General features: G+C 47.3%; 1 protein-coding gene across 3 annotated transcripts in view; it reads right to left on the bottom strand.

Annotated features, from left to right (window-relative positions):
* Window positions 1-24,729, bottom strand: part of zgc:154075 (uncharacterized protein LOC556929 homolog) — a 265,051-nt gene that overhangs the window by 143,139 nt on the left and 97,183 nt on the right. For all 3 annotated transcript variants that reach the window (XM_041206701.1, XM_041206702.1, XM_041206703.1), the window contains 3 exons: window positions 14,208-14,264; window positions 9,627-9,757; window positions 7,776-7,830 (listed from right to left, as the gene is read on the bottom strand). In XM_041206701.1, the coding sequence (XP_041062635.1) occupies window positions 7,776-7,830; window positions 9,627-9,757; window positions 14,208-14,264 (243 nt within the window). The remainder of the gene's footprint in view (window positions 1-7,775; window positions 7,831-9,626; window positions 9,758-14,207; window positions 14,265-24,729) is intronic.

Raw genomic sequence — 24,729 nt, 5'->3', positions numbered from 1 at the left:
TGCGTGCGTGCGAGAGAGCGAGAGTGCGTGCGTGCGAGAGAGCGAGAGTGCGTGCGTGCGAGAGTGCGTGCGTGCGTGCGAGAGAGCGTGCGTGCGTGCGAGAGAGCGTGCGTGCGTGCGAGAGAGCGAGAGTGCGTGCGAGAGAACGAGAGTGCGTGCGTGCGTGCGAGAGAGCGAGAGTGCGTGCGTGCGTGCGAGAGAGCGAGTGTGCGTGCGTGCGAGAGAGCGAGTGTGCGTGCGTGCGAGAGAGCGAGTGTGCGTGCGTGCGAGAGAGCGAGTGTGCGTGCGTGCGTGCGAGAGAGCGAGTGTGCGTGCGTGCGTGCGAGAGAGCGAGTGTGCGTGCGTGCGAGAGAGCGAGTGTGCGTGCGTGCGAGAGAGCGAGTGTGCGTGCGTGCGTGCGAGAGAGCGAGTGTGCGTGCGTGCGTGCGAGAGAGCGAGTGTGCGTGCGTGCGTGCGAGAGAGCGAGTGTGCGTGCGTGCGTGCGAGAGAGCGAGTGTGCGTGCGCGCGAGAGAGCGTGTGCGTGCGTGCGTGCGAGAGAGCGAGCGTGCGTGCGAGAGCGAGCGTGCGTGCGTGCGAGAGAGCGAGCGAGCGTGCGTGCGAGAGAGCGAGCGAGCGTGCGTGCGAGAGAGCGAGCGAGCGTGCGTGCGAGAGAGCGAGCGTGCGTGCGTGCGAGAGAGCGAGCGAGCGTGCGTGCGAGAGAGGGAGGGAGAGTGCGTGCGTGCGAGAGAGGGAGAATGCGTGCGTGCGTGCGAGAGAGGGAGAATGCGTGCGTGCGTGCGAGAGAGGGATAATGCGTGCGTGCGAGAGAGGGAGAATGCGTGCGTGCGAGAGAGGGAGAATGCGTGCGTGCGAGAGAGGGAGAATGCGTGCGTGCGAGAGAGGGAGAATGCGTGCGTGCGAGAGGGGGAGAATGCGTGCGTGCGAGAGAGGGAGAGTGCGTGCGTGCGAGAGAGGGAGAGTGCGTGCGTGCGTGCGAGAGAGGGAGAGTGCGTGCGTGCGTGCGAGAGAGGGAGAGTGCGTGCGTGCGTGCGAGAGAGGGAGAGTGCGTGCGTGCGTGCGAGAGAGGGAGAGTGCGTGCGTGCGTGCGAGAGAGGGAGAGTGCGTGCGTGCGTGCGAGAGAGGGAGAGTGCGTGCGTGCGTGCGAGAGAGGGAGAGTGCGTGCGTGCGTGCGAGAGAAGGAGAGTGCGTGCGTGCGAGAGAGGGAGAGTGCGTGCGTGCGAGAGAGGGAGAGTGCGTGCGTGCGAGAGAGGGAGAGTGCGTGCGTGCGAGAGAGGGAGAGTGCGTGCGTGCGAGAGAGGGAGAGTGCGTGCGTGCGAGAGAGGGAGAGTGCGTGCGTGCGTGCGAGAGAGGGAGAGTGCGTGCGTGCGTGCGAGAGAGGGAGAGTGCGTGCGTGCGTGCGAGAGAGGGAGAGTGCGTGCGTGCGTGCGAGAGAGGGAGAGTGCGTGCGTGCGTGCGAAAGAGGGAGAGTGCGTGCGTGCGTGCGAAAGAGGGAGAGTGCGTGCGTGCGTGCGAAAGAGGGAGAGTGCGTGCGTACGAGAGAGGGAGAGTGCGTGCGTGCGTACGAGAGAGGGAGAGTGCGTGCGAGAGAGGGAGAGTGCGTGCGAGAGAGGGAGAGTGCGTGCGAGAGAGGGAGAGTGCGTGCGAGAGAGGGAGAGTGCGTGCGAGAGAGGGAGAGTGCGTGCGAGAGAGGGAGAGTGCGTGCGAGAGAGGGAGAGTGCGTGCGTGCGAGAGTGCGTGCATGCGAGAGAGAGTGCGTGCGTGCGAGAGAGCCAGAGTGCGTGTGTGCGTGGGAGAGAGCCAGAGTGCATGCGTGCGTGGGAGACAGCCAGAGTGCGTGCGTGCGAGAGAGCGAGAGTGCGTGCGTGCAAGAGCGAGAGTGCGTGCGTGCAAGAGCGAGAGTGCGTGCGTGCAAGAGCGAGAGTGCGTGCGTGCGAGAGCGAGAGTGCGTGCGAGAGCGAGAGTGCGTGCGAGAGAGCGTGCGTGCGAGTGCGTGCGAGAGTGCGTGCGTGCGAGTGCGTGCGAGAGAGCGAGAGTGCGTGCGTGCGAGTGCGTGCGAGAGAGCGAGAGTGCGTGCGTGCGAGTGCGTGCGAGAGAGCGAGAGTGCGTGCGTGCGAGTGCGTGCGAGAGAGCGAGAGTGCGTGCGAGTGCGTGCGAGAAAGCGAGAGTGCGTGCGTGCGAGTGCGTGCGAGAAAGCGAGAGTGCGTGCGTGCGAGAGAGCGAGAGTGCGTGCGCGCGAGAGAGCGAGAGTGCGGCGTGCGAGAGAGCGTGCGTGCGAGAGCGTGCGTGCGAGAGAGCGTGCGTGCGAGAGAGCGAGAGTGCGAGAGAGCGAGAGTGCGAGAGAGCGAGAGTGCAAGAGAGCGAGAGTGCGAGAGAGCGAGAGTGCGAGAGAGCGAGAGTGCGAGAGAGCGAGAGTGCGAGAGTGCGTGCGTGCAAGAGAGCGAGAGTGCTTGCGTGCGAGAGAGCGAGTGCGTGCGTGCGAGAGCGCGTGCGTGCGAGCGAGAGCGAGAGTGCGTGCTTGCAAGAGAGCGTGCGTGCGAGAGAGCGAGAGTGCGTGCGAGAGCATGCGTGCGAGAGCATGTGTGCAAGAGAGCGAGAGTGCGTGCCTGCGAGAGAGCGAGAGTGCGTGCCTGCGAGAGAACGAGAGTGCGTGCCTGCGAGAGAGCGAGAGTGCGTGCCTGCGAGAGAGCGAGGGTGCGTGCCTGCGAGAGAGCGAGGGTGCGTGCCTGCGAGAGCGAGGGTGCGTGCCTGCGAGAGCGAGGGTGCGTGCGCGCGTGCGAGAGCGAGAGTGCGCGCGTGCGAGAGCGAGAGTGCGCGCGTGCGAGAGCGAGAGTGCGCGCGTGCGAGAGCGAGAGTGCGCGCGTGCGAGAGCGAGAGTGCGCGCGTGCGAGAGCGAGAGTGCGCGCGTGCGAGAGCGAGCGTGCGTGCGAGAGTGCGTACGTGCGAGAGAGCGAGAGTGCGTGCGAGAGAGCGAGAGTGCGTGCGTGCGAGAGAGCGAGAGTGCGTGCGAGAGAGCGAGAGTGAGAGGGAGCGAGGGTGCGTGCGTGCGAGAGAGCGAGGGTGCGTGCGTGCGAGAGAGCGAGGGTGCGTGCGTGCGAGAGAGCGAGGGTGCGTGCGTGCGAGAGAGCGTGCGTGCGAGAGAGCGTGCGTGCGTGCGAGAGAGCGTGCGTGCGTGCGAGAGCATGCGTGCGAGAGAGCGAGAGTGCGTGCGAGAGCGAGAGTGCGTGCGAGAGCGAGAGAGCGAGAGTGCGTGCGTGCGAGAGCGAGAGTGCGTGCGTGCGAGAGAGCGAGAGTGCGTGCGTGCGAGAGAGCGAGAGTGCGTGCGTGCGAGAGCGAGAGCGAGAGTGCGTGCGTGCGAGAGCGAGAGCGAGAGTGCGTGCGTGCGAGAGCGAGAGTGCGTGCGTGCGAGAGCGAGAGTGCGCGCGTGCGAGAGCGAGAGTGCGCGCGTGCGAGAGCGAGAGTGCACGCGTGCGAGAGCGAGAGTGCGCGCGTGCGAGAGCGAGAGTGCGCGCGTGCGAGAGCGAGCGTGCGCGCGTGCGAGAGCGAGCGTGCGTGCGAGAGTGCGTACGTGCGAGAGAGCGAGAGTGCGTGCGAGAGAGCGAGAGTGCGTGCGTGCGAGAGAGCGAGAGTGCGTGCGAGAGAGCGAGAGTGAGAGGGAGCGAGGGTGCGTGCGTGCGAGAGAGCGAGGGTGCGTGCGTGCGAGAGAGCGAGGGTGCGTGCGTGCGAGAGAGCGTGCGTGCGAGAGAGCGTGCGTGCGTGCGAGAGAGCGTGCGTGCGTGCGAGAGCATGCGTGCGAGAGAGCGAGAGCATGCGTGCGAGAGAGCGAGAGTGCGTGCGAGAGCGAGAGTGCGTGCGAGAGCGAGAGAGCGAGAGTGCGTGCGTGCGAGAGCGAGAGTGCGTGCGTGCGAGAGCGAGAGTGCGTGCGTGCGAGAGAGCGAGAGTGCGTGCGTGCGAGAGAGCGAGAGTGCGTGCGTGCGAGAGAGCGAGAGTGCGTGCGTGCGAGAGCGAGAGCGAGAGTGCGTGCGTGCGAGAGCGAGAGCGAGAGTGCGTGCGTGCGAGAGCGAGAGTGCGTGCGTGCGAGAGCGAGAGCGAGAGTGCGTGCGTGCGAGAGCGAGAGTGCGTGCGTGCGAGAGCGCGAGAGTGCGTGCGTGCGAGAGCGCGAGAGTGCGTGCGTGCGAGAGCGCGAGAGTGCGTGCGTGCGAGAGCGCGAGAGTGCGTGCGTGCGAGAGCGCGAGAGTGCGTGCGTGCGAGAGCGAGAGAGCGAGAGTGCGTGCGAGAGCGAGAGAGCGAGAGTGCGTGCGAGAGCGAGAGAGCGAGAGTGCGTGCGTGCGAGAGCGAGAGTGCGTGCGTGCGAGAGCGAGAGAGCGAGAGTGCGTGCGTGCGAGAGCGAGAGAACGAGAGTGCGTGCGTGCGAGAGCGAGAGAACGAGAGTGCGTGCGTGCGAGAGCGAGAGAACGAGAGTGCGTGCGTGCGAGAGCGAGAGTGCGTGCGTGCGAGAGCGAGAGAGCGAGAGTGCGTGCGTGCGAGAGCGAGAGAGCGAGAGTGCGTGCGTGCGAGAGCGAGAGAGCGAGAGTGCGTGCGTGCGAGAGAGCGTGGGTGCGAGAGAGCGTGCGTGCGAGAGAGCGGGAGCGCGTGCAAGCGGGAGCGCGTGCGTGCGAGAAAGCGTGCGTGCGATAGAGAGCATGCGTGCGAGAGCGGTTTCGAGAGGGAGCGGGAGCGGTGCGTGCGAGAGCGCATGCGAGCGAGAGAGCGTGCGTGCGAGAGAGCGTGCGTGCGTGCGAGAGAGCGTGCGTGCGTGCGAGAGAGCGTGCGTGCGTGCGAGAGAGCATGCGTGCGGGAGAGCGTGCGTGCGGGAGAGCGTGCGTGCGGGAGAGCATGCGAGAGAGCGTGCGAGCGGGTGTGCGAGAGAGCCTGCGAGCGGGCATGCAGCGGGCGTGCGAGAGAGCGTGCGAGTGGGCGTGCGAGGGAGCGTGCGAGCGGGCGTGCGAGGGAGCGTGCGAGCGGGCGTGCGAGGGAGCGTGCGAGGGAGCGTGCGTGCGAGGGAGCGTGCGAGGGGGAGTGCTTGCGAGCGGGAGTGCGTGCCAGGGAGCGTGCGAGCGGGAGTGCGTGCCAGGGAGCGTGCGAGCGGGAGTGCGTGCCAGGGAGCGTGCGAGCCAGGGAGCGTGCGAGCGGGGGTGCGTGCCAGGGAGCGTGCGAGCGGGGGTGCGTGCCAGGGAGCGTGCGAGCGGGGGTGCGTGCCAGGGAGCGTGCGAGCGGGGGTGCGTGCCAGGGAGCGTGCGAGCGGGGGTGCGTGCCAGGGAGCGTGCGAGCGGGGGTGCGTGCCAGGGAGCGTGCGAGCGGGGGTGCGTGCCAGGGAGCGTGCGAGCGGGGGTGCGTGCCAGGGAGCGTGCGAGCGGGGGTGCGTGCCAGGGAGCGTGCGAGCGGGGGTGCGTGCCAGGGAGCGTGCGAGCGGGGGTGCGTGCCAGGGAGCGTGCGAGCGGGCGTGCGAGGGAGCGTGCGAGCGGGCGTGCGAGGGAGCGTGCGAGCATGTGTGCGAGGGAGCGTGCGAGCGGGAGTGCGTGCGAGGGAGCGTGCGTGCGAGAGTGCGTGCAAGCGGAAGTGCGTGCAAGCGGGAGTGAGTTGGTTGATTTTGGATTTAATGGTAATCGGGGCACTGCAATTTGCCTCAGTGCTGCTGAGCATGGCAAAGGAAGAATTAAGCCAGGATTGCTGCTCTGAGAACAGCATTGGTATTATCAGTGGAGCCTCGTACATGCAAACAGCCTATCAACACGCCAGGTCATGGCATACGTGCAAAGAACAGTCAATTAATGTGATAGCGAGTACAATTGGAACTAAATGCCTAAATATTGTCAATGGTCTAGAAATTTGCTATCCAATTTCACCCAAAATGGTTTCATAAATGAGTAAACTGACAAGAGACAGTGGAAAGGATGTTTTATACCTGGCACCGGTGGTTTATGGTTAATACTTTATGCCTACATCAAGCTATCAACAGTTTTATTATCCTAACAAACAGGAGAGAAGTAATATAACTTCTCTGTAAATGATTGTGCTGAACACATGGACGTTCACTTAATATGTTTCTTTCTGCTCAGCAATCTTCACTCCTCTTTCAAATATTGACCAATTGCTGGAGTATAATTCCACAGTCACACAGGTTTTGCCTTTGGTAGCTTGTCCACGTAACCATTATTCATTGGTGAAATTTAACATTGTGTGGGCAGGCTACTCAGCTGCGCAGACGTCACTGCTAAGCTTGATCCTGATTTCACTCTATGTTCACTGATATTCATTTTAAGCTGGGGCGGCTGGATAATGAATAGCTGTGGGAATCTTCCCTAGCCGAGGGATCAAGTAATTTAGCAAATATGACAAATTAAACTGGGGTCTTTTTAGTCTTCACAACTCAGTTATGCACTGTATAAACTCACTCAACCATCAAGGAATCTATTTATGTTTCTGGGTAAGTGAAAAGGGACAATCTGAAAGGACTGTTTGACTGAATTACTAATCTGTATCTGACTTTCTATAATTTGAGAAACAGTGCATTAAGGGATTGCTCTTAACGAACTGTGCAGAATTAAAAAAGAAAATTAGAAGGACATATTAACTTTGGTGGCATGATGTGGTGGAATTGTAATTCAGGTCATCATACTGTGGTTAGACCAGCAATTACAACAAAATAGAAAATCAATTGGAGAGTTGAGAGGTGTCTCCCCTGGATTTTGGCCAGGCCCTTTACTTTGGCTAAACTAACACTTTATGCATCTTGTCCTGTGTATTCCCACCTGGCCGCAGTTGAAACTCTTTCGAGTACAAACCCATTTCCATCTGTTTCAGATGAAGTTACATTGTTTCATAGTTTGCCATTGTGAGATTTGAACTCTTGATCTTGGGGTTACAAGCCCAGTACCTTAACCACTTGGCTATTTAGGCCAAGCCCTGGCCGCAGTTGAAAAGGGACTGAACCATTGAGCGCATTAACTAGGACCAAGAGGAGATCTTGAGTTCAAAATTCCAGTGACGTACACAGAGCTACCCATTTGTACCTATTAACACAAGTTGCTGTTTGGTCAACTCCATCTTCCTCCCTTCAAAATGCTGACTTGTGATTGGATATAATAACATGTATACTTTACCCAAGTGGCCCTTCTGCGTGTGTTACTCGAAAACAGTGCATCAGCACTTTAATCAACTGAGGGAGGAATAATTACAGCCAACAACATCCTGTTCTAATCCAACATTCCCACACATGTATTTTCCAAAGATCACTCCACAGTGATCAGGACCAGGAATTTTCACTGAGGCATAAACTCTACACAGTGCATGTTAAAAGCAGTCTTTGAGGAACCATAAAAATGCTGATTCTCAACTCAGCTCAGCTTATCTAGTAAGTAACTGAGCTCATGGCCAGTAAAGCCATAGTTCAATCTCAGACCTTTGCTAATTGCCCTAACTACTGATTCCCGGGAAATCAGCCACCTCGGCACATACCAAGTAGAAATTTGGGAGCTTCTTGTCTGTAATACTTCATATCATGCTGAGATATACTTATCATCATAATATGTATATTAACAGCAGGAGTATTTGAAAGAGAGGAAAATACAGAGTTATGGGGAGAAAGTAGGGCAATTGGATTGCTCTAGAAAAAAAGAGTTGACGGACACAATAAACCAAACGGCTTCTTTCCATGCTGCAAACTTTCACGGTTCTATGGGACTTTAGGTCTAGAAACTGGTGTGCTGGCTTGGTTATAAATTTTTTAAAAACTAACCTTGTTGTCTTTAGTAAAGTGTGAGAGAGATCCAAATGATGAAACCTTGATGCACCTTAAAAGGAAAATGAAATGTCTGATCAAATGGCTTCTTATTGCACCAATGCAACATTTTGTTTTGCATGCTAGCCATCCTTGTAGCCTAGGTGGGAATATGCTAACATAGTGGTTATGTCACAACTAATAATCCAGATAAACACAAATTAAAATCTCAACGTGGTGGTTTGAGAATTTGATTTCAGCTTAAAAATCTTGAAATAAAAAAGCTGGTATCAGTGAAGTGACTATGAAGCTGTCGGACTGATATAAAAACCCAACTTGTTCATTGATGCCCTTTAAGGAAATCTGCCATCCTTACCCAGTCTGACCTACATATGTGGTTGACTATGAAGTGGCTTAAACTAATCAGTTGTTACTAAAAATTCACTGTTCAGGAAAGGTCACCACCAGCTGCTCAGGGCAACTATGGATAGGCAATAAATGCCAATCTTTCCAGTGACCCTCACACCTCGAGAATGAATAATCTTGTGCCAAACTGTGACAAGCTATAGACAACCTTAGATGGAACAGTTAAGAATTGGAACATGAACTCCTCTCATGATAATAAAACATCTGTCCTGTTTTCCTCTCCTTGACTCAGGTGTAGCGACGCATTTAACTCAACAGAGATCAACGCAAACAGCACAGATTGGAGCTCCAACCTGGGGTCTTCCTAGTTTATATGGAAAGAGCCACTGGGGAACCTATTAGCAAGTTACACATCATTTCAGAAGCAGGTCTAAAATGTGTATACTCCCTAAAGATTAAGCAATGTTTAAATCAAGGAAACATAGTTTACTTTTAATAATCTAATCTTCCCCTTTAATCTCCAATCCCAATTGCTGCCATACCACTTTCCTTTTTGGCCAGATTACACCAGGCTGCCAAATTAACAATGGCTTTGTGCAACTGGATAAGGCAAGGTGTGGTTCCTATGGGGAACATCCTCTCAGTTTCTTCATCACTTGCTGCTCAACTGCAGAGCAACTAGGTAGCCCTCCAACAAGGGCAGAGGAGTTCAAACATCAGTGGAAACCTGTCATAAACAGGAGGCAGCCAATTCTCCAGCACTAGAGCCAACTGGGTTGGGATTCACATCTAAGAAACTACCATTTTAAACGGTCCTCAAACAACATAACACCTTAAAAAAACACAAGTTACAATAGCAGCCTCAAATCATAGCATATGTTAAAAGGGTTCTTACTTGATGGTATTAAAAATTCTCTAAAATATTGATGTTGAATGAACATAGCCAGCAGCTAGATAAGAAAGAAATTGAACACCTTCTAGGACACAGTGTAACTGCCTTTAGAGTTAGTTGTTGCATCACTAATCTAGTTGGTTATGTTGGAACTTTCATGGAACCAAGTATGAGGAGTTTGCTGTTCTCACCAGAGGGGAGCAAAATAGTTTCCCTATTGTAACGCCAGGCACTATCTTTGGGCTGCTCCATCCTCCCCACCTGAAACAAAACGCTCTCTGAAATTGATCAATGTTCATGTGTTAACCTGTACAGTGACTGTTGGCTAGCTGCTCCATCAAGGACAGTATCACAGCTCAGCTCAATCCTGTTCTCACACAAAGTCCACCCATGTGCATTTTCCAGCAGATGTCATTTGATAGTGATCAGCATAAGAAGCCAGCCCTAACTCAGTGGGGCAGTATAGTCAACTGCATCTAAGACCAGCTAACTCAGCACAGACCTGAAAGTGAACTTGGGACTTAAGATAGATTGTCTATTCATTTACAAAATAGTATAAGTGCTGAAGATATCACCTTCCATTACATGTATAGTTTTGTAATTGTTTTCACCTCTTTCCAAACATCAAACTGTTGATGATGTCAATGTCATGACAAGATTTTGCCATTAGTGAGAAGGTGCTTTCCTGTTCATTTCTCCAATTTCCTCGGACAAACGAGTGAGCAAAATGATAAAAACCAACCTAGGATAAGGAGCAAAAACCATTCATTCTCAACTCACTAATAATAAAAGCAATGTGTCTGTATTCAATGAATGTTGAGTTCCTCCTGACTTTCAGATTGCTCTGTGCTAGCGATATGCTATAATCAGCCATGTGGTTTGTAGGAACCAATTAACTCAGGGTATCACATCTCAGAACATAATAGAAAGCACCCATTAGCATTGTTAGAGCAACTGAAAGCTATAATTCACCATTTAAAAGTTATAACTAAAAATTAACATTTCAGGGTTCTTGAAAAGGGACTCAATTTACAAGCAAATGGAGCCAGGTTTACTCAATTGGGACTGATATGATTGTTCTTTCAAAAAGCGAGCTCATGTGTGACAGGCCAAATGTCCTCCTTATTTTTACGTGTGATATTATCTGTGCTGTATGATTCTATTCCACAAACTGTTCTTTTTTAAAATAAATGTTCACCATGAGCAATCCTATGAAAAAAGTTAATTTCCAATTTGATTGTTGGATTTGATTTTGTCACTTTGAAAATATTAGTTTATAGTAAAGACACTAGAAAAGTATGGGGAGTCGTGAATTTAGTCTCCTTTCCCAATTGACCCAGGCCTTGACTTAAACCTTCTCTGTTGGGTACAGTGTAATTGCTGTGATTTCCTGTGATTTTCTGCATTAAAGAAACTCTCTCAAAAAGATGAAAGAATAAAGAAGCAAACAAAAAGGCATCAAAAATTATGAATTAGCAAATGCAGGATAGAAAGAAGAAACGTTGTGGGGGAATGTAGAGCGGAAAATAAAAGGAAGTGTAGACAAAAGATAAACAAAACAGTTCTATACAGAATTTGGAGCTAAAAACAGAAAATCAATCACAAGCATCTCCCATTGCCTGGTGAACTATACAGACCAAAAGATTCCAAATTTGAGTCCCAGTCTATACTGGCATGGTTGAGTTCAGCCAATGTAACACTAAGGCTGCTACAATTTGTGTGAATGTCACATGGCATAGCACACTTGGCTGCAATTTCCTAATTGATTAAATAACCTACCAACAATTACTGTCCAGGTTTCCAGATGATGATGGCCACATGGGTGAGGTATCAGGGGTCCTCCGTAGCTGGAGAACCTCTATCTTCTGGAGTTAAAGAAAACTGATGTACAGAGAAACCTTCTCAGAAATGACTTGAAGCAATAGAATTTTATCTACATTTTTATTATGTCTTTACCAGTGCTAAACAGTTGTATTTGAGCACAAGATGACATTCAGGGCTGGAAAATATATGTTGATGCTGCAGTATAGAGTCTTGCACATCAGATGTATCATCCTTTGGATAAGAAATTAAATTGAGGCCTTGTCTTCAGTAGTTCAAAAGGGAGATGTTAAAGATCTCTTGGCACTATTTGAAGAACACCAAGGCATTCTTCCAGTGTCCTGTCCAATAATCCTCTCTCAATTAACATCAAAAAACAGAAAGAGCCCAGTGTACATCATCAAGCAGTGTAGAAAGTCTGTAAAGAGGGTACATAACACTGGCAAAACAGACTCGACATGTTCAGTACTCTTTTACTTAAATATTTCTCGTGGGTGGTGGGGAGGCTAGGATTTTAAATCAAGAGTATCCTCTGTATTTAATAGAGTTCTGGCTGGAAACGGAGGTCAGCTGTTTTCAGGCCAAATTTGAACAAGTGGAATTGTCTCCTTTGCATGGTGAGGCCTTAAAGGATTAGAAAAAGAGCTATTTAAACCTAAAAACTAGTGTGCAATATTAGTGTATAATTAATTAATTTGGATGATGTTACTTTGCCTGCTATTTTAATGGAGATAATAATCCATTTGAATTAAACAATAAATGCCTTTGTTAAAATTGTGGACATGTCATAAGATCACTGTAGTACACTAATATCCTGCACAGTAATATACAGGCTTTAGAATTTTTAAAATATAAATGTTCTAAAATAGGGTATATGTGGTGCACAACATAGGTACAAAGGTTTAGAAAGAAGCTGAAACTGAAATTAACATGAAAAAATGAAAGAAAATAAGTGTAAAAGGAAATGCAGTATATCTTGTAAAGCTTTAAGTTCATTGTGAAAGCTGTCTCTGACAATAAGTAGCTTCATTATTATAAAACTAGTGATGTTTCAATGTCATTGCGAATTGAATTCTTTACAGTTGCTGGGGATATGTGTTAATCGAATGACCTGAACTTTTAATCACCAAGCAATGATTTCCAACTAGGGTTTTGTAAAATGTTCAAAGAATGACCACACACAAACAGATGATTTAAAAACATTTATTTGTTTAAATACAAACTGGTGAAATAGCTCATTTAAAAACCCCTGCTTAAATCTATATGTGAAGGAACCATTCAGCTATTTGATTTCAAAAAGATCAACTCGTGTACTTAGATATTAAAGTGTAAATTGAAACCTCTTTATAAAAATATTGTCTTGGTACAAAAATTGGTGAAATTTCTCATCTACTTGAGAAGTGTCAGTTTTAAGGAAAATTTAAGGCACAATTTTCTTTTACAACTGTTGGCTATTTTTTCTCACTTGACAGTGCTAACACTTGCTAGGGTACAATGCCATAGATGTCAAAACATCCTCCAGTATGTTAGCCAAACATCCATTCTTCATGTCAGCCCAAACATTGAATATCAGGAGCTTTGCGAGCATGAGGGCACATCACATCCAAACCTGACTCTGTCCTCACCTGATATCTACATATTAATGTCAGAAGGGGCTGCTGGAAATTAAGCAAAAGCAGGTACTCTGGATAATTTTTCCTCTTCCTAAGTAATGGGGCTAAAGTCAATGACAGACCTCCAGTGCCATTCCAGATGAGATCATCAAGCAAGCCACAGGCCAAGGATTATACCGGACACCTTCCTGGCCTGTACCATATTAGCTGGTGCATCTGCCCACTAAGCCCCCAAGACACTGCTACCTCCATGTGGTCATTCTCTGTCACACTGCGTGAGAGATGTGTATATTCCATCTTTAGCAGTACAACCAGAGGCTCTTTGATAAAGCTTTATTCACTTGAAGTGTCATTTCTGTAACATTTTATTTGAAAACTGTTTTGTGAAATAAGAAGTTCGCTATTACTTATTAAAAGAAATAAAAAAAAGAAAATGCTGGAAATACTCAGCAGATCATGGCAGCATCTGTGAAGAAAGAAACAGTTAACATTTCAGGTCGATGACCAACAAACTGTTTCTTTCTCCACAGATATGACCTGCTGAGCATTTCCAGCATTTTCTGTTTTTATTTCAGATTTCCAGCAACTGTAGTATTTTGCATTTGGGCTAATTAAAAAGAACCTGTTGCAAACTGCAGTAATATCTTTTTAGAATAACACATGTACAGTATTCAGAATACAAAGAAAATCTGTTTGGAACTGATCCAAATTGAAACAAATTATTCCATTATTTAAAAATTGTTTGGACAACACCTATAGAAAATAGAAAATGATTTAACCAGAATTCTCTAACTTATCAATGTAGATATTGAAAATTTGGTTAAAAATTGTACAGGTTTCCCTTAGTTGAGATAAGCTATCAGGTAAGAGGCACTATCAAAATTCTTCATGTAATTTTGCACAAGCAATTGATTGTCTCTCATTGTCAGTCATGTTAATCATTCATTCAAATGCCTTCCAAAAAAAATTACATTCCTGTACATTTTTTGGGGGGGGAAGAGCATAAAGTTGAGCTTAAATGCCCCTTTTAAGCATACTTAGTGAGTGGCACAGATGCCTAATAAGTCATTTTCTTAAGATTTTGCAATTTGGGAACACTATGCAGCTTCAAACTGTAAAAGTTCGAAATTTGCAGAAAAATCATCAAGATGCATTTAAAGTGGCAATTCCCACTATTGTTTTTGTTTACATGTTACTGTACATATGTTAGTTCTGATAAAGATATGATCCTTACCGTGTTTGCAAACAGGCAGCTTTTTTCAACTTTCAATCCTTCATAACAAGATGACCAGCAGCCAACATCCACTTTCACCCAATATATTGCAATATTGCGCAGCTTCTGGCATCATCTTCATATCCAGTTCTGCAGACACATGAATGTCGATATAAAATTCATCATATGGAGAAAAGTACAAGATAGAGGAGTTGGAGGGCGTGGGGAAAGAAAAAAAAGTGGAAGATTAAAGGCAAAAGGGAGAAATGTGGTTTAAAAAGTTGTTTTGTAGGCTTTCAAAGAAAAATATAACATCTTGTGAAGTGTTTATTAAAGTAAAATTCTCTTGTTCACTTTTTGGTGAAATCAGCTATTCATTAATTTGAAAACTGTTAACTTGCTATTCTCCTGTTCAAGTTATAGGTGCAGCAAGCGGTTAAATTCAGCCAGCCTGACTGGCTCTTCAATGACGAAGGGAAAAAAAAACAGCAAAAAAACAGCAAGCGGAAATACAATCCTTTGATGAAGAACTGAGCAGTACTCACAGGTTCCAGATGTTGGATGTGGACCACTTCTCCAATCACTCCCTGGCATAGCAGCTCCTGCATAAATAGACCATGACATCACTCAATTCATTTGCATCTTCCAATCAACGCACGGCGTTTCCCCCCCACCCCCCCCAACGATATCACTAGCCGCAATATCCTATCAGTAAGCTGCATGCAAATCAGGCCCGCAGGGGCGCCAGGCAGCCCGTGCGCCACAGCTCGTGAATCCCCTCCACATCACATGTTGACATCTCGGTCAGACCGTGAAGCTGCTGCTGTTTCTCTGTTGTTTTCTGTGCTGGGAACATGATGGAAAATTCCATTTTTTATACACACACACACACACACACACAGCAAGAGGGTGGGACTAGAATTCAGACATTAAACAGACTACCCAGAAATAATCTTGTCACTCAAATGCGCACTGGGCTTCCACAGGAAACAGCCCGCGTTAACACACACAGAACTGAAGCACCGCAGGGTTTGCTGTCCGCCATTACAATAAACTCCCTCCCCAGATCTGCCTGGAATCCAACCTCTATCGGTTATTTAAGACCCTTTTCAGTTGTTCTTATTTACAGGAACAAAATAATCTCAAATAGTGCTTTCACAAATGTACCATACGTACAAAGCAACATTACCCGAAATCACCTGCACTACCAAAACCAAAACGCAACCTAAGCCTCACTTGTAGATCTGAAGGGTTATTGTGGGGGTATAGGTACTTTCCACAGAAGGTGACATGAATGTCCTTTGAAGCCGTTATAAAAGTAAAATCTAATGCAGATGTGCCGTAAAGAAACAACAAGATCTTGTCATTTTGATGAAGGTTCTCTACCTGAAAGTTTTACCTTTTTTTTGTTTTTAGATACTGACAGACCTGCATTGTTTTTATTTCAGATTTACAGCACTTGCAGTCTTTTTATCTGAATATAAAGCTGCAAATTAGTTAATTTGCAATAACAGTGACACACCGGGGATTGCCCTGCAGCTTTGCTGCTGAATTATTTTACAAGAGGTTTGTACTGAAAGAAAGACTTGCATTTACATAGTGTTTTGCACGACCACTGGATGTCTAAAGCACTCAACAGTCAATGAAGTACTTTTGAAATGTCGTCACTATTGTAATGTAGGAACATACAACTTAAAATTAAAATTGGACTTGAAGATATTTAGGAAAAAATGTAAATCTTACTGGACTGTGCCACTCAACTGGTAACAAAATCCAACCAGATTAATTTCTGTAGCCCTTTATTTTGGAACTTGGTTCTTAAGATTATTATTGTCTTCTTTTGTTTTGCCTTTCGTTTTCTTCCAATCCATAAGACATGTACTACTGCCAGAAGGCATGGTGTGGAGGTATAAAGAAAATATTGCATTTATTTAGCATCTTTCATGATCTCAGGACTTCCCAAAACACTTTACAGTCAATGAAGTATTTTTCAAGTATTGTTGCGATGTAGAGAAATGCATGAGCATGGAGAGGAGAAATTCTGTAACATTTTACAATAAAAAGACACATCACATTTAAATAACAATTTCCAAAAGGGTTTTTTCTTAAATTCTATGAGCTCTTGATGATTATAGATGCCAGTTAATTATTTTAACAGTAACAGTACCTGACAAGAACGATATGAAATACAGAATGAGCCATGAATCTACAGAACTCAGAGCTAGTTTAGTCTAGAATCTATCTGCAATCTAACACAAGTGAGGACAGAAGAAAAGTTGGCTATTCCTGGCCACTAGGTTTATTGAATCTAGGCAAGTTTACATTTGGGTGCAGCCAACTGTGTATCCCATGCATTGGGAGCTAGTACCACTAGCATGGGCCTTAGTGTGGTGTAACAGTAGTGGCCGCAAACTGTAATGGCTTGTGACTGGACAGTTGTGACACATTGGGCTTGTGTGCTGTGAGGTTGATGACTAACTTCCTCAGGTGTTTGAATGGGTCTCAGCTAAGAAAGGACCACTAAAACTGAGGTGGTGGGATTAAGTATGTGAAGAGTGTCAACAGACAGGCAGCTGTAGAACTGGCAGACAGGAGAGAACTATGTCTTGTGATGTCTCCAGGCAGCCTGGTTTTGATGACAGACTGATTGGCTGTCTCAAATATAACAGTCAAGCTTGACTAAGATTAGCTGTTCTTTACTAGTCATTTTATTACTCAGTGCCTCTCCCTTCTCATGTTTGTCCCTAGCAAGAATCTGCTATTAATATATGACAAATAAAAACATTACAGTAGCTATTTGAAAACTTGACAACAACTTTTCTAATCTGCAAACCTATATATAGGTTTGAAGAGAATGTGTACAGCACATCTATTTTTGGGTATGATAAGACTACTCCTGTCTTTTAAAGAAAATTAACGAAGGCTCCTCAATGGCTAAGTGAGTAAAAATGTGGTGTTTCTGCTATTCAGTCCATGGAAATCCAAAGGTTGATCTTAGATCTATGTTAATTGTTCAACACAGAAGAACATGCCAAGGAACTTCACAGAAGCATAATCACAAAAGGACACCGTTAAATAAAATGAGATCAGGTGAAGTTGGTCAAAGAGTTGGATATTAAGGAGGACCTTAGAAGAGGATAGGGAGGTGCAAAGCCTGAGAGGTTAGGAAGGGACTTCCACAGCATGGAGCCTAGAGGTCTGAAGGCACAAACAAGAACGGAAGGGGGATGCACAAGAATATACAGTCAGAAGAAGAGTGTTCAGGAAGGGATATTGCAGTGTTGCAGGAAGCGGTTTAGGGAGATGAAATTAGCAGTGTTAATTTAACTGATGTCAGTGAAGGGATGCAATGATCGAGCCCACTACCTTCAAGATGGGCTGATAATGCAGTGTCTATTTATTTTCATTTCAGTATAATAATGAGGTAGTACCACATAGTCAGAGACACCAACTTCCAGATGAGTTATTAAACCAAACTCCATCTGCCTGCAAGTGGATGTAAAAAATCTCATGAACAGCACAGCTTTCTCCCAATGTCATGAACCCACATTCTACCCAACACAATACCAACACAATCCCAAAAAACAGATTATCTGGCTATTAATCTCATTTGCAATTGTGGGATTTTGCTGTACATAATCGGCTACCACATTTATGTATATGCCAACAGTGACTACACTTCAAAAATAATTCATTTTATTTAAAATGTTTTAGGACATCCTGAGGATTTGATAAAGAACTACATATGAACATATATACATAGAAACATACAAATTAGGAGCAGGAGTAGGCCACTCGGCCCCTTGAGCCGGCTCTGCCATTCAATAAGATCATGGATGATCTGAAAGTAACCTCAACCCCACATTCCTGCCTTTCCCCTTGTTACCTTTCACCCACTTGTTAATCAGGAATCTAAAATAAAAGTTAGCTCTTTAGTTTTGTCTGTCATATAAGGATATTCCAAGCAAAACAATTTTTTAAAAAATGCTGGTTTGATAACTTCATAACAAATGTTTTGTGACCATATACAATTGTATATGGTCACAAGATGATAAAGCATCTGTATATGAAACATTTTGGTAAAAGTTTACTTTAAAAACATGTAGCTCTGCATCTCTGTACAATATATGTGCCGTGTTTTAGATTCCTTTTTGCTCTTCTCGGTTCCTGGTAATTATTGCAGCTTTTTCTAATTCTTCATTTGTAAGTGAATTATCTTCATCTAATTACAGCAACAAAACCAAATTTGTTACAAATACCAGGACGTACTGCATGATACAGTAAAATTAGCACAACCTCTCTGGATTCAGAATAATCCTATTCAAACCAAAAAAACATCAAAGAACTTCAAGGGCCTTGGCCCTTAAAGTAACAATGCAGAAAAACTTTGCTCATGGTTCCAAAAGCTTGTAACACCACAGTAAATTTCTCAGATGATACTATCAGTGGCTTTTAAGACACAGTATTGAAAAAGTTACCTTTAAAATCGATATTAACTAGACTTCCCTGACAGAAAGAAAAAAAACATGCATTTATATATATTCTTTCTTGTTCTGAGGAGGTCTCAAGTGTTTCATAGCCAATTAAATAATGGTGCAGACAAATACAGTTGCCAATCTGTGCACAAATTCTCATAAACAGCAATGATTATAAATGATTCACTTACTTGTTTTAGTTGTGTTGGTTTAGGCATAAATGTTGGTCAGGATACCAAGTGAACTCCTGGTCCTCTTTAAATAATGTCATGAGATTTTATCTGTCCACTAGACTAGGCAAACAGAAGCCTGGTTTATGTCTACAAAAATGCACCGAAGAGCTGGAAAAGGGCTTGAAGTCATGACCTTACCACTGTACCAGGTTAAATCTTGTCAGTTTTCCTGAGCTCCACTCTACACAAACACAGCTCTCCCAAAACTCCACCATCTGCATTCTCTCCCACACTAATTACTGCTCACCTTCATCCTGGACCTTAATGCTAGTCCCCACTGGGGGGGCTATTGAGGTTTATGGAAGCATATCCTACCAAGCATCAGCATCTCCAGAGAAATGAGGACCAAATAGGAACTAGCATGGTTTTAACTTTTAAAATGTAGATTAACTTTAGACATATAATGGATGATTATAAAAGCTCATGTTTTCCAATGCAAAATAAATGTATATAAGATCAGACATGCTGGCATACCTGAGGTCATCACTGTATGGCTGGGATTTGTCAGGCTGACAGGGGATTTGCCCACTGGTCGGAGAACTGGCAGGGAACCCTGTCAGTTCTATGGGGGAGGCCCAGCGAATCAAGTTAAAAGCAAAAAACTGTGGATGCTGGAAATCCAAAACAAAAACAAAAATACCTGGAAAAACTCAGCAGGTCTAACAATCAACGAATCAAGTGCCTGATTGAAGTCCCATCTGCTGAGAGCTGCCAGCCAATCAGAAGCTGGCAGCCAAGCCAATCAGAGGAGAGGCTGGCAGCTCCTCATGCCACCATCATGAGGAGCTGGTGGCTGCTGGCGAAGTCCAGGATCGCAGAGGAACCCCGGGCCACAGGGAGTGAAGGCAGGTTGGAGGTCGTAGGGTGGGGGCCAGAGGCAAGGGCAGCAGGTGGATTTTAGCAGCCACCAGGTCATGGTGGCAGGTCACTTGATTGCCAGGTCCCTCGATTGGGCACAGAGGTCCTGACTACAGAAGACTCCTCCAGGAAGCCACAGGTTTTGCTGTGCGGCCCCCATTTAATGTCTGAACCACCACTAAATTGCAGTCGGCTCAGGGATGACGGGTGTCAACAGGCTCATTAATAAGCCTAATTGACATCCTGCCGCTGACAGCTGGAAATCCCACATCAGTCCTTTCCTCCCTCTGACTTAAGGGGGTTTTCTTGCCGCCGGAAGACTGACACGTGGCCTCTCCCATGATTAAGTAGGCCCAGCCGCCATGGTTCCTGCAGCCATGCTGAGTAAAATCCAGCCCAATGTATCAGCGATGTCGTTCAGCTGCCTAGTATAGAATACTGCAGGGTTCCTCACTGACACTAACAGATCATGTCATGGTTAGCAAAACAGCAGAACTACACATTTATTTTTCTGCCCTCACCCACATCCTCTCTCTTTTCCCCTCCAACATGTGTGCACCATTCGTCTACCAAACAAACTGGCAGACAACCTATTTTCAGAAATCTTCTGATGCTGCTCATGAGCCCACCACCAGGAGGTGTGTGAGAACAGATCACTGTTGGCGAGCTCCTATCTTATTTAAAACACTGAGTTTTTCTTTTAAAAGACATTTGTAAAGTGCTTTATCACGTTTGAGAAATAACCTAAATCTCTTTATACAAAATTAAATTCATTTTGTTTTCTTGTTGTGTCAGTAAATGAAGCAGCCATTTCACATGTAGAAAAATGCCAGCTCAAACAGAAATGAGATGAATGACCAGTAATTCTGCTTGTTAGCTAGACTTCCTGCTGTGTTATGTGATTGTTGATGTTCCCATATGCCATTATAACAAGCAAACGGGGGCTTGGATAAAGTTACCAAAGGACAGGATCTCCAATGGTGTAGCATTCCCTCAATGCTGCATTGGAATGCTGATCTTGATTATGATTGGAGCTTGACTCATGTGAGATTGCCCTCAACCAAATCCAGCTTCAGTCCAGTTTATTTTCCCTTGTTCTTCCATGTGCTGAAACGCAGTTCCACAAATGCCAGATGCCTTTCAGCACCTCACTTGATCTGTAATTCTTCATTTCAGAGCCTGAATGATGAGTTTCGGTAAGCTAGTTGTATCGTCTGGGGAAATCACAGATGAGTTCAATCTTATCCACAACCAGCATCAGCATTGGTACATTGCGGAGTCCTTGAATGGTGATCTGGAGCAGGAGTGCAGTCTAATATTTTTCCCTCCACCATCTGGGAAATTGAGGCCAAAACATGGTGACTAACATCACTCACACTGAGATCAGTAGATAAGAAATAAACTGATACTTTGTGGGTCTTAATGGCACATTGGGCTGGAGTGAACAGGTTTTTTTTGTGCCCTAAATGAAAAACAGCATGAAAGGGATGTGGGGGTACCTCATTTGTGGGGGGGAGCAATGCCCTCTGTGCATTGGGGGAACCCCCCCCAAGATGTCACCTCCCCTTCTTTCCTTGCCCTCCAAAACCCAACCCTTGTCTCGCTCTCTCTGGGCCCTCAGATCCCTCCCCAACCTTAAGGCCTTGGACTTACATTTCTGTGGCAGCCATCGCTCTCCTTCATGCAGTCCTGGAAGCACCCATTACTCAGCACTGGCACTGCTAGAGCTACTTGCCAATCAGACTGACCAGCAGCTCTCGATGGCGGGACTTCTTCCCACTGAGGGGCAGAAGTCCCACTCTCAGGTAGTTTAGCTCTCCTCCAGTGTGTTATGAATGCAGAGTGGGCTTCTTTACAGCATGTCTGCCGCCAGCTGATTTTCCTTCCTTGGGGGTGAGCAGTAAAATGCAGCCCATTGTTGCATCACAAGGTGCATTTACCCACCAAGCCAATTGGTGGAGCTCTATTTGTTGATGGTTCCTGACAACTGAATGTGTCTTGATACGTTGTAAATGTTTCTTCTTGTAAATGAATATTTCTGTTTAAATTAACAAAGAATGAAAACTTCCACTGCTGAACGTTTTTAATGGTGAACTTCTGCATGGGAAAACATAGCTTTGCCATAAGAACGTAAGAAATAGTAGCTGGAGAAGACTATATGGCCTGTCAAGCCTGTTCTGCCATTTAATATGATCTCAGAATTTTAACGGCACAGAAAGAGGCCATTTGGCCCATCGTGTCCTCCCTGATCTTGGGTTTCAACTCCATTTTTCTACCTGCTCCCTATATCCCTTGATTCCCTGAGACACCAAAAATCTATCTATCGCAGGCTTAATTGAATTCAATGATCCATAAACCTCTGGAGTCGAGAATTCTAAAGACTCAAAATCGTTCGAGTGCAGAAATTTCTCCTCGTCTCTGTGCTTAATGATCAGCCCCTTATCCTGAAACTGTACCCCCTTTGTCTAGATCCCCCTAACCTGGGGAAAAAAAACAGGCCAAACCTACCGGACCTACCAGCAGTGGGAAGCTTGGCGGGCAGGGGGACTTAATTTAGCGGGAGTCCAAAATCAGTTTTCTGACAGCGGGATGAACTTTTGCAATTAAGTTCTTGGGACTTTAAAATGGGGTTGAGCTTCCCAATGAATGATGTCGGGAAGTCTTTGCATGCATTAGGATGTCATACATGCTCATTAAAAGGCTTGCTCGCCAGAATTAAGTTCCCCTCCAAATTAAGTTCCCCACCAGCGAGAAATTAGAACCTTCAATTTACGACTGCATATAAGTGGCATGCACCTGGCGAGGTTGACTTTTTCCATGACGTTGAAGTAGTTGCTGCTTTGGTCTTCCTGGGGACTGCTCACAAATGTCAGCTTCTTGATTGACATCAGGTGCTGGTAAGCCAAGCTTTTGTCGAGGTTCAGAAACTGGAAAGAGCAAGTGGCTATGGTGGAAAGAAAACTGGGCATGTGGGAGCGACGCTCCCTCTCCATTGCGGGTAAGAACCTGGTCATCAGGTGTGAGGCACTCTCGCTGTTGCTGTACGTGGCGCAGGTCTGGCCCATTCCAGACTCCTGCACGATGGCGATCACCTGAGCCATCTTTCACTTTATCTGGAGGTCAAAAATGGATCGCGTCCGCAGGGACATGATATACAAGCCTCTAGATAAGGGGGGAAAATATATACCCAACATTGCCCTCATCCTGATGGCCACCCTTGTGTGCAGCTGCATCAAGTTGTGCGTCGACACTCGGTATGCAAACACCAAGTGTCACTACGTGCTGAGGTTCTACCTGTCCCCGGTGTTGCGAAAGATGGTTCTGGCCACGCTGCCGCAGAATGCTCCAAATTGTTGGACTGTGCCAAACCACCTGTCCCTGGTGGAAAAATTTATGCAGAGAAACACCTTTGACCACAAGTCCATCAGACAGTGTCGGCATGTAACATCTTAGGGGCCCTGTGGGAAAAGGAGATGGTGGATCCTGTGGGATGGTTCCCCTAGCAGACTGTCAAAGTCATTTGGCAGAATGCCTCAGAATGCCAGAACTTTCCAACAAGCAGCTGGTGGTGAGAAAGGCCCTCCCCGTCAGATCCTTCCAACATACCAAAAGTCTCACCCCTTCTGCATGTTGTCCTCAAGGTGGCTGTGGTGGGGAAGAGACTGTTGTTCACCTCCTTGTGGAATGTGCCTTTGCAAAGAAGGTCTGGAGAGAGATGCAGTGGTTTCTGTTGAGGTTTATCCCGAGCAGCTCTGTGACAGAGGACTCTGTGCTCTATGGGCTATTCCCAGGGACACACACCGAGACAAACATCAACTGCAGCTGGAGGATCATCAACTTGGGGAAAGACGCTCTTTGGTCTGCCCGAAACTTGTTGGTCTTCCCGTGCAAAGAGTTTTCCTCGATCCAGTTCTGCACACTGGAGCATTCCAAGGTCCAGGACTACGTACTGTGGGACGCACTAAAGCTTGGGGCAGCCGCCGCAAAGGCGCAATGGAGAAAGGTCGGTTTCTAAGAGCTTTCTGTCATAGTGCACCGAGGGGCTGGGAAAGGTATAGATCCCTTGAGATGTACAACTCACAATAAATGTATGTAGTGAATACTAAATGTATCATAATTGTATTGAATTACCACAGAGTGCAACATGATGTATGTCGATAACTCCAATCCCATTGCACTGATTGTCTGTCATGACCATATTGAAATGACTGTAATATTCATTGATTGTATTGAAGCACCTCGTGATCCATGTGTAAAAGTTAAAAATGATTGTACTTTTTGTGAACACCATTTAGAAATGTTTTGTAATGTTTTGTAATGTTCTTCCAGATATTTTACGAATAAAGTATATTTTTCGGAATAAAAAACCTACGTGAAGACCAAAGTTCCATCTGTCCCCAGTGTTGCGAAGGATGGGTCTGGCCACGCTGCCGTGGAATGCTCCAAGTAGTTGGACTGTGCCGTACCACCTGTCCTTTGTGGAAAAAATTTATGCAGAGAAACACCTTTGACCACAAGTCCATCAGGTAATGTTGGCACATAACGATGTAGAGGTCCTGCAGGAAAAGGTGATGGTGGATCCTGTTAGATGGTTCCCCGAGCAGACTGTCAAAGTCATTTGGCAGAATACCTCATCGCCAGAGCTTTCAAACAAGCACCAAGATGTAGCATGGCTGGTGGTGAGAAAAGGCCCTCCCCATCAGATCCTTCCCACACACCAGGAATCTCACTTCCTCTGCACGTCGCCCTTGACGTGACTGTGGTGGGTAAGAGACCGTTGTTTACATCCTTGTGGAATGTGACTTTGCAAAGAAGTTTTGGAGAGAGATGCAGTGGGTTTTGCCGAGGTTCAACCCGAGCAGTTCCATGACAAAGGACTCTCTGCTCTACAGGCTGTTCCCAGGGACAAACACTGAGACAAACATCAACAGGGTGGAGCACAGCCTGTCTTTTGTATCCAGGCTAAGGGCAGAATGGAAGTTGGACATGAGAGTTAGGAGAAGTGTGGAGCAAAGGCTGGACACAAGAGGTAGCCTAAGGGTTGAGCAGAGACAGGACATGGCAGGGAGGACCAGCGGGGCACGGAGGAAGGAGGACAGACTGTCCGGGGCAGGGAGGGAGGCAGCAGGGGAATGCGAGGGTGCAGGGACATCAATGCTCATTGGGTCTGGGAGTCCTGTTGTTGGGTGGAGGAGGGGGGTTTCAGAGCAGGATGGTGATAGAGAGATGGTCCTAGAGGGTAGGGTCGGTGTGTTTACAGTGGGGTTCTGGGGGTTGAACTGAGGGTAATGGGCAGCAGAAGAAACAGTTACAAGGAGGAGGGGAGAGGGATACGATAGGGTGGCAGGTCCAGGTAAATAGTCAGGTAGCTGAAGGTTTCATGGGGTGTGTAGGGTAGGGGCGGTCAGAGAAATGGACGAAACAGGTGGCTTGGATAACGGGAAGGATCAGGGTCTGGGAATGGTAATGGATGAAGGTTCAGATGGAGCAGAAGGCATCAG

The sequence above is a fragment of the Carcharodon carcharias genome, chromosome 15 (assembly GCF_017639515.1).
Source record: "Carcharodon carcharias isolate sCarCar2 chromosome 15, sCarCar2.pri, whole genome shotgun sequence".
Lineage (NCBI taxonomy): Eukaryota > Metazoa > Chordata > Chondrichthyes > Lamniformes > Lamnidae > Carcharodon > Carcharodon carcharias.
This window is presented reverse-complemented; position numbering and strand designations above follow the sequence as displayed.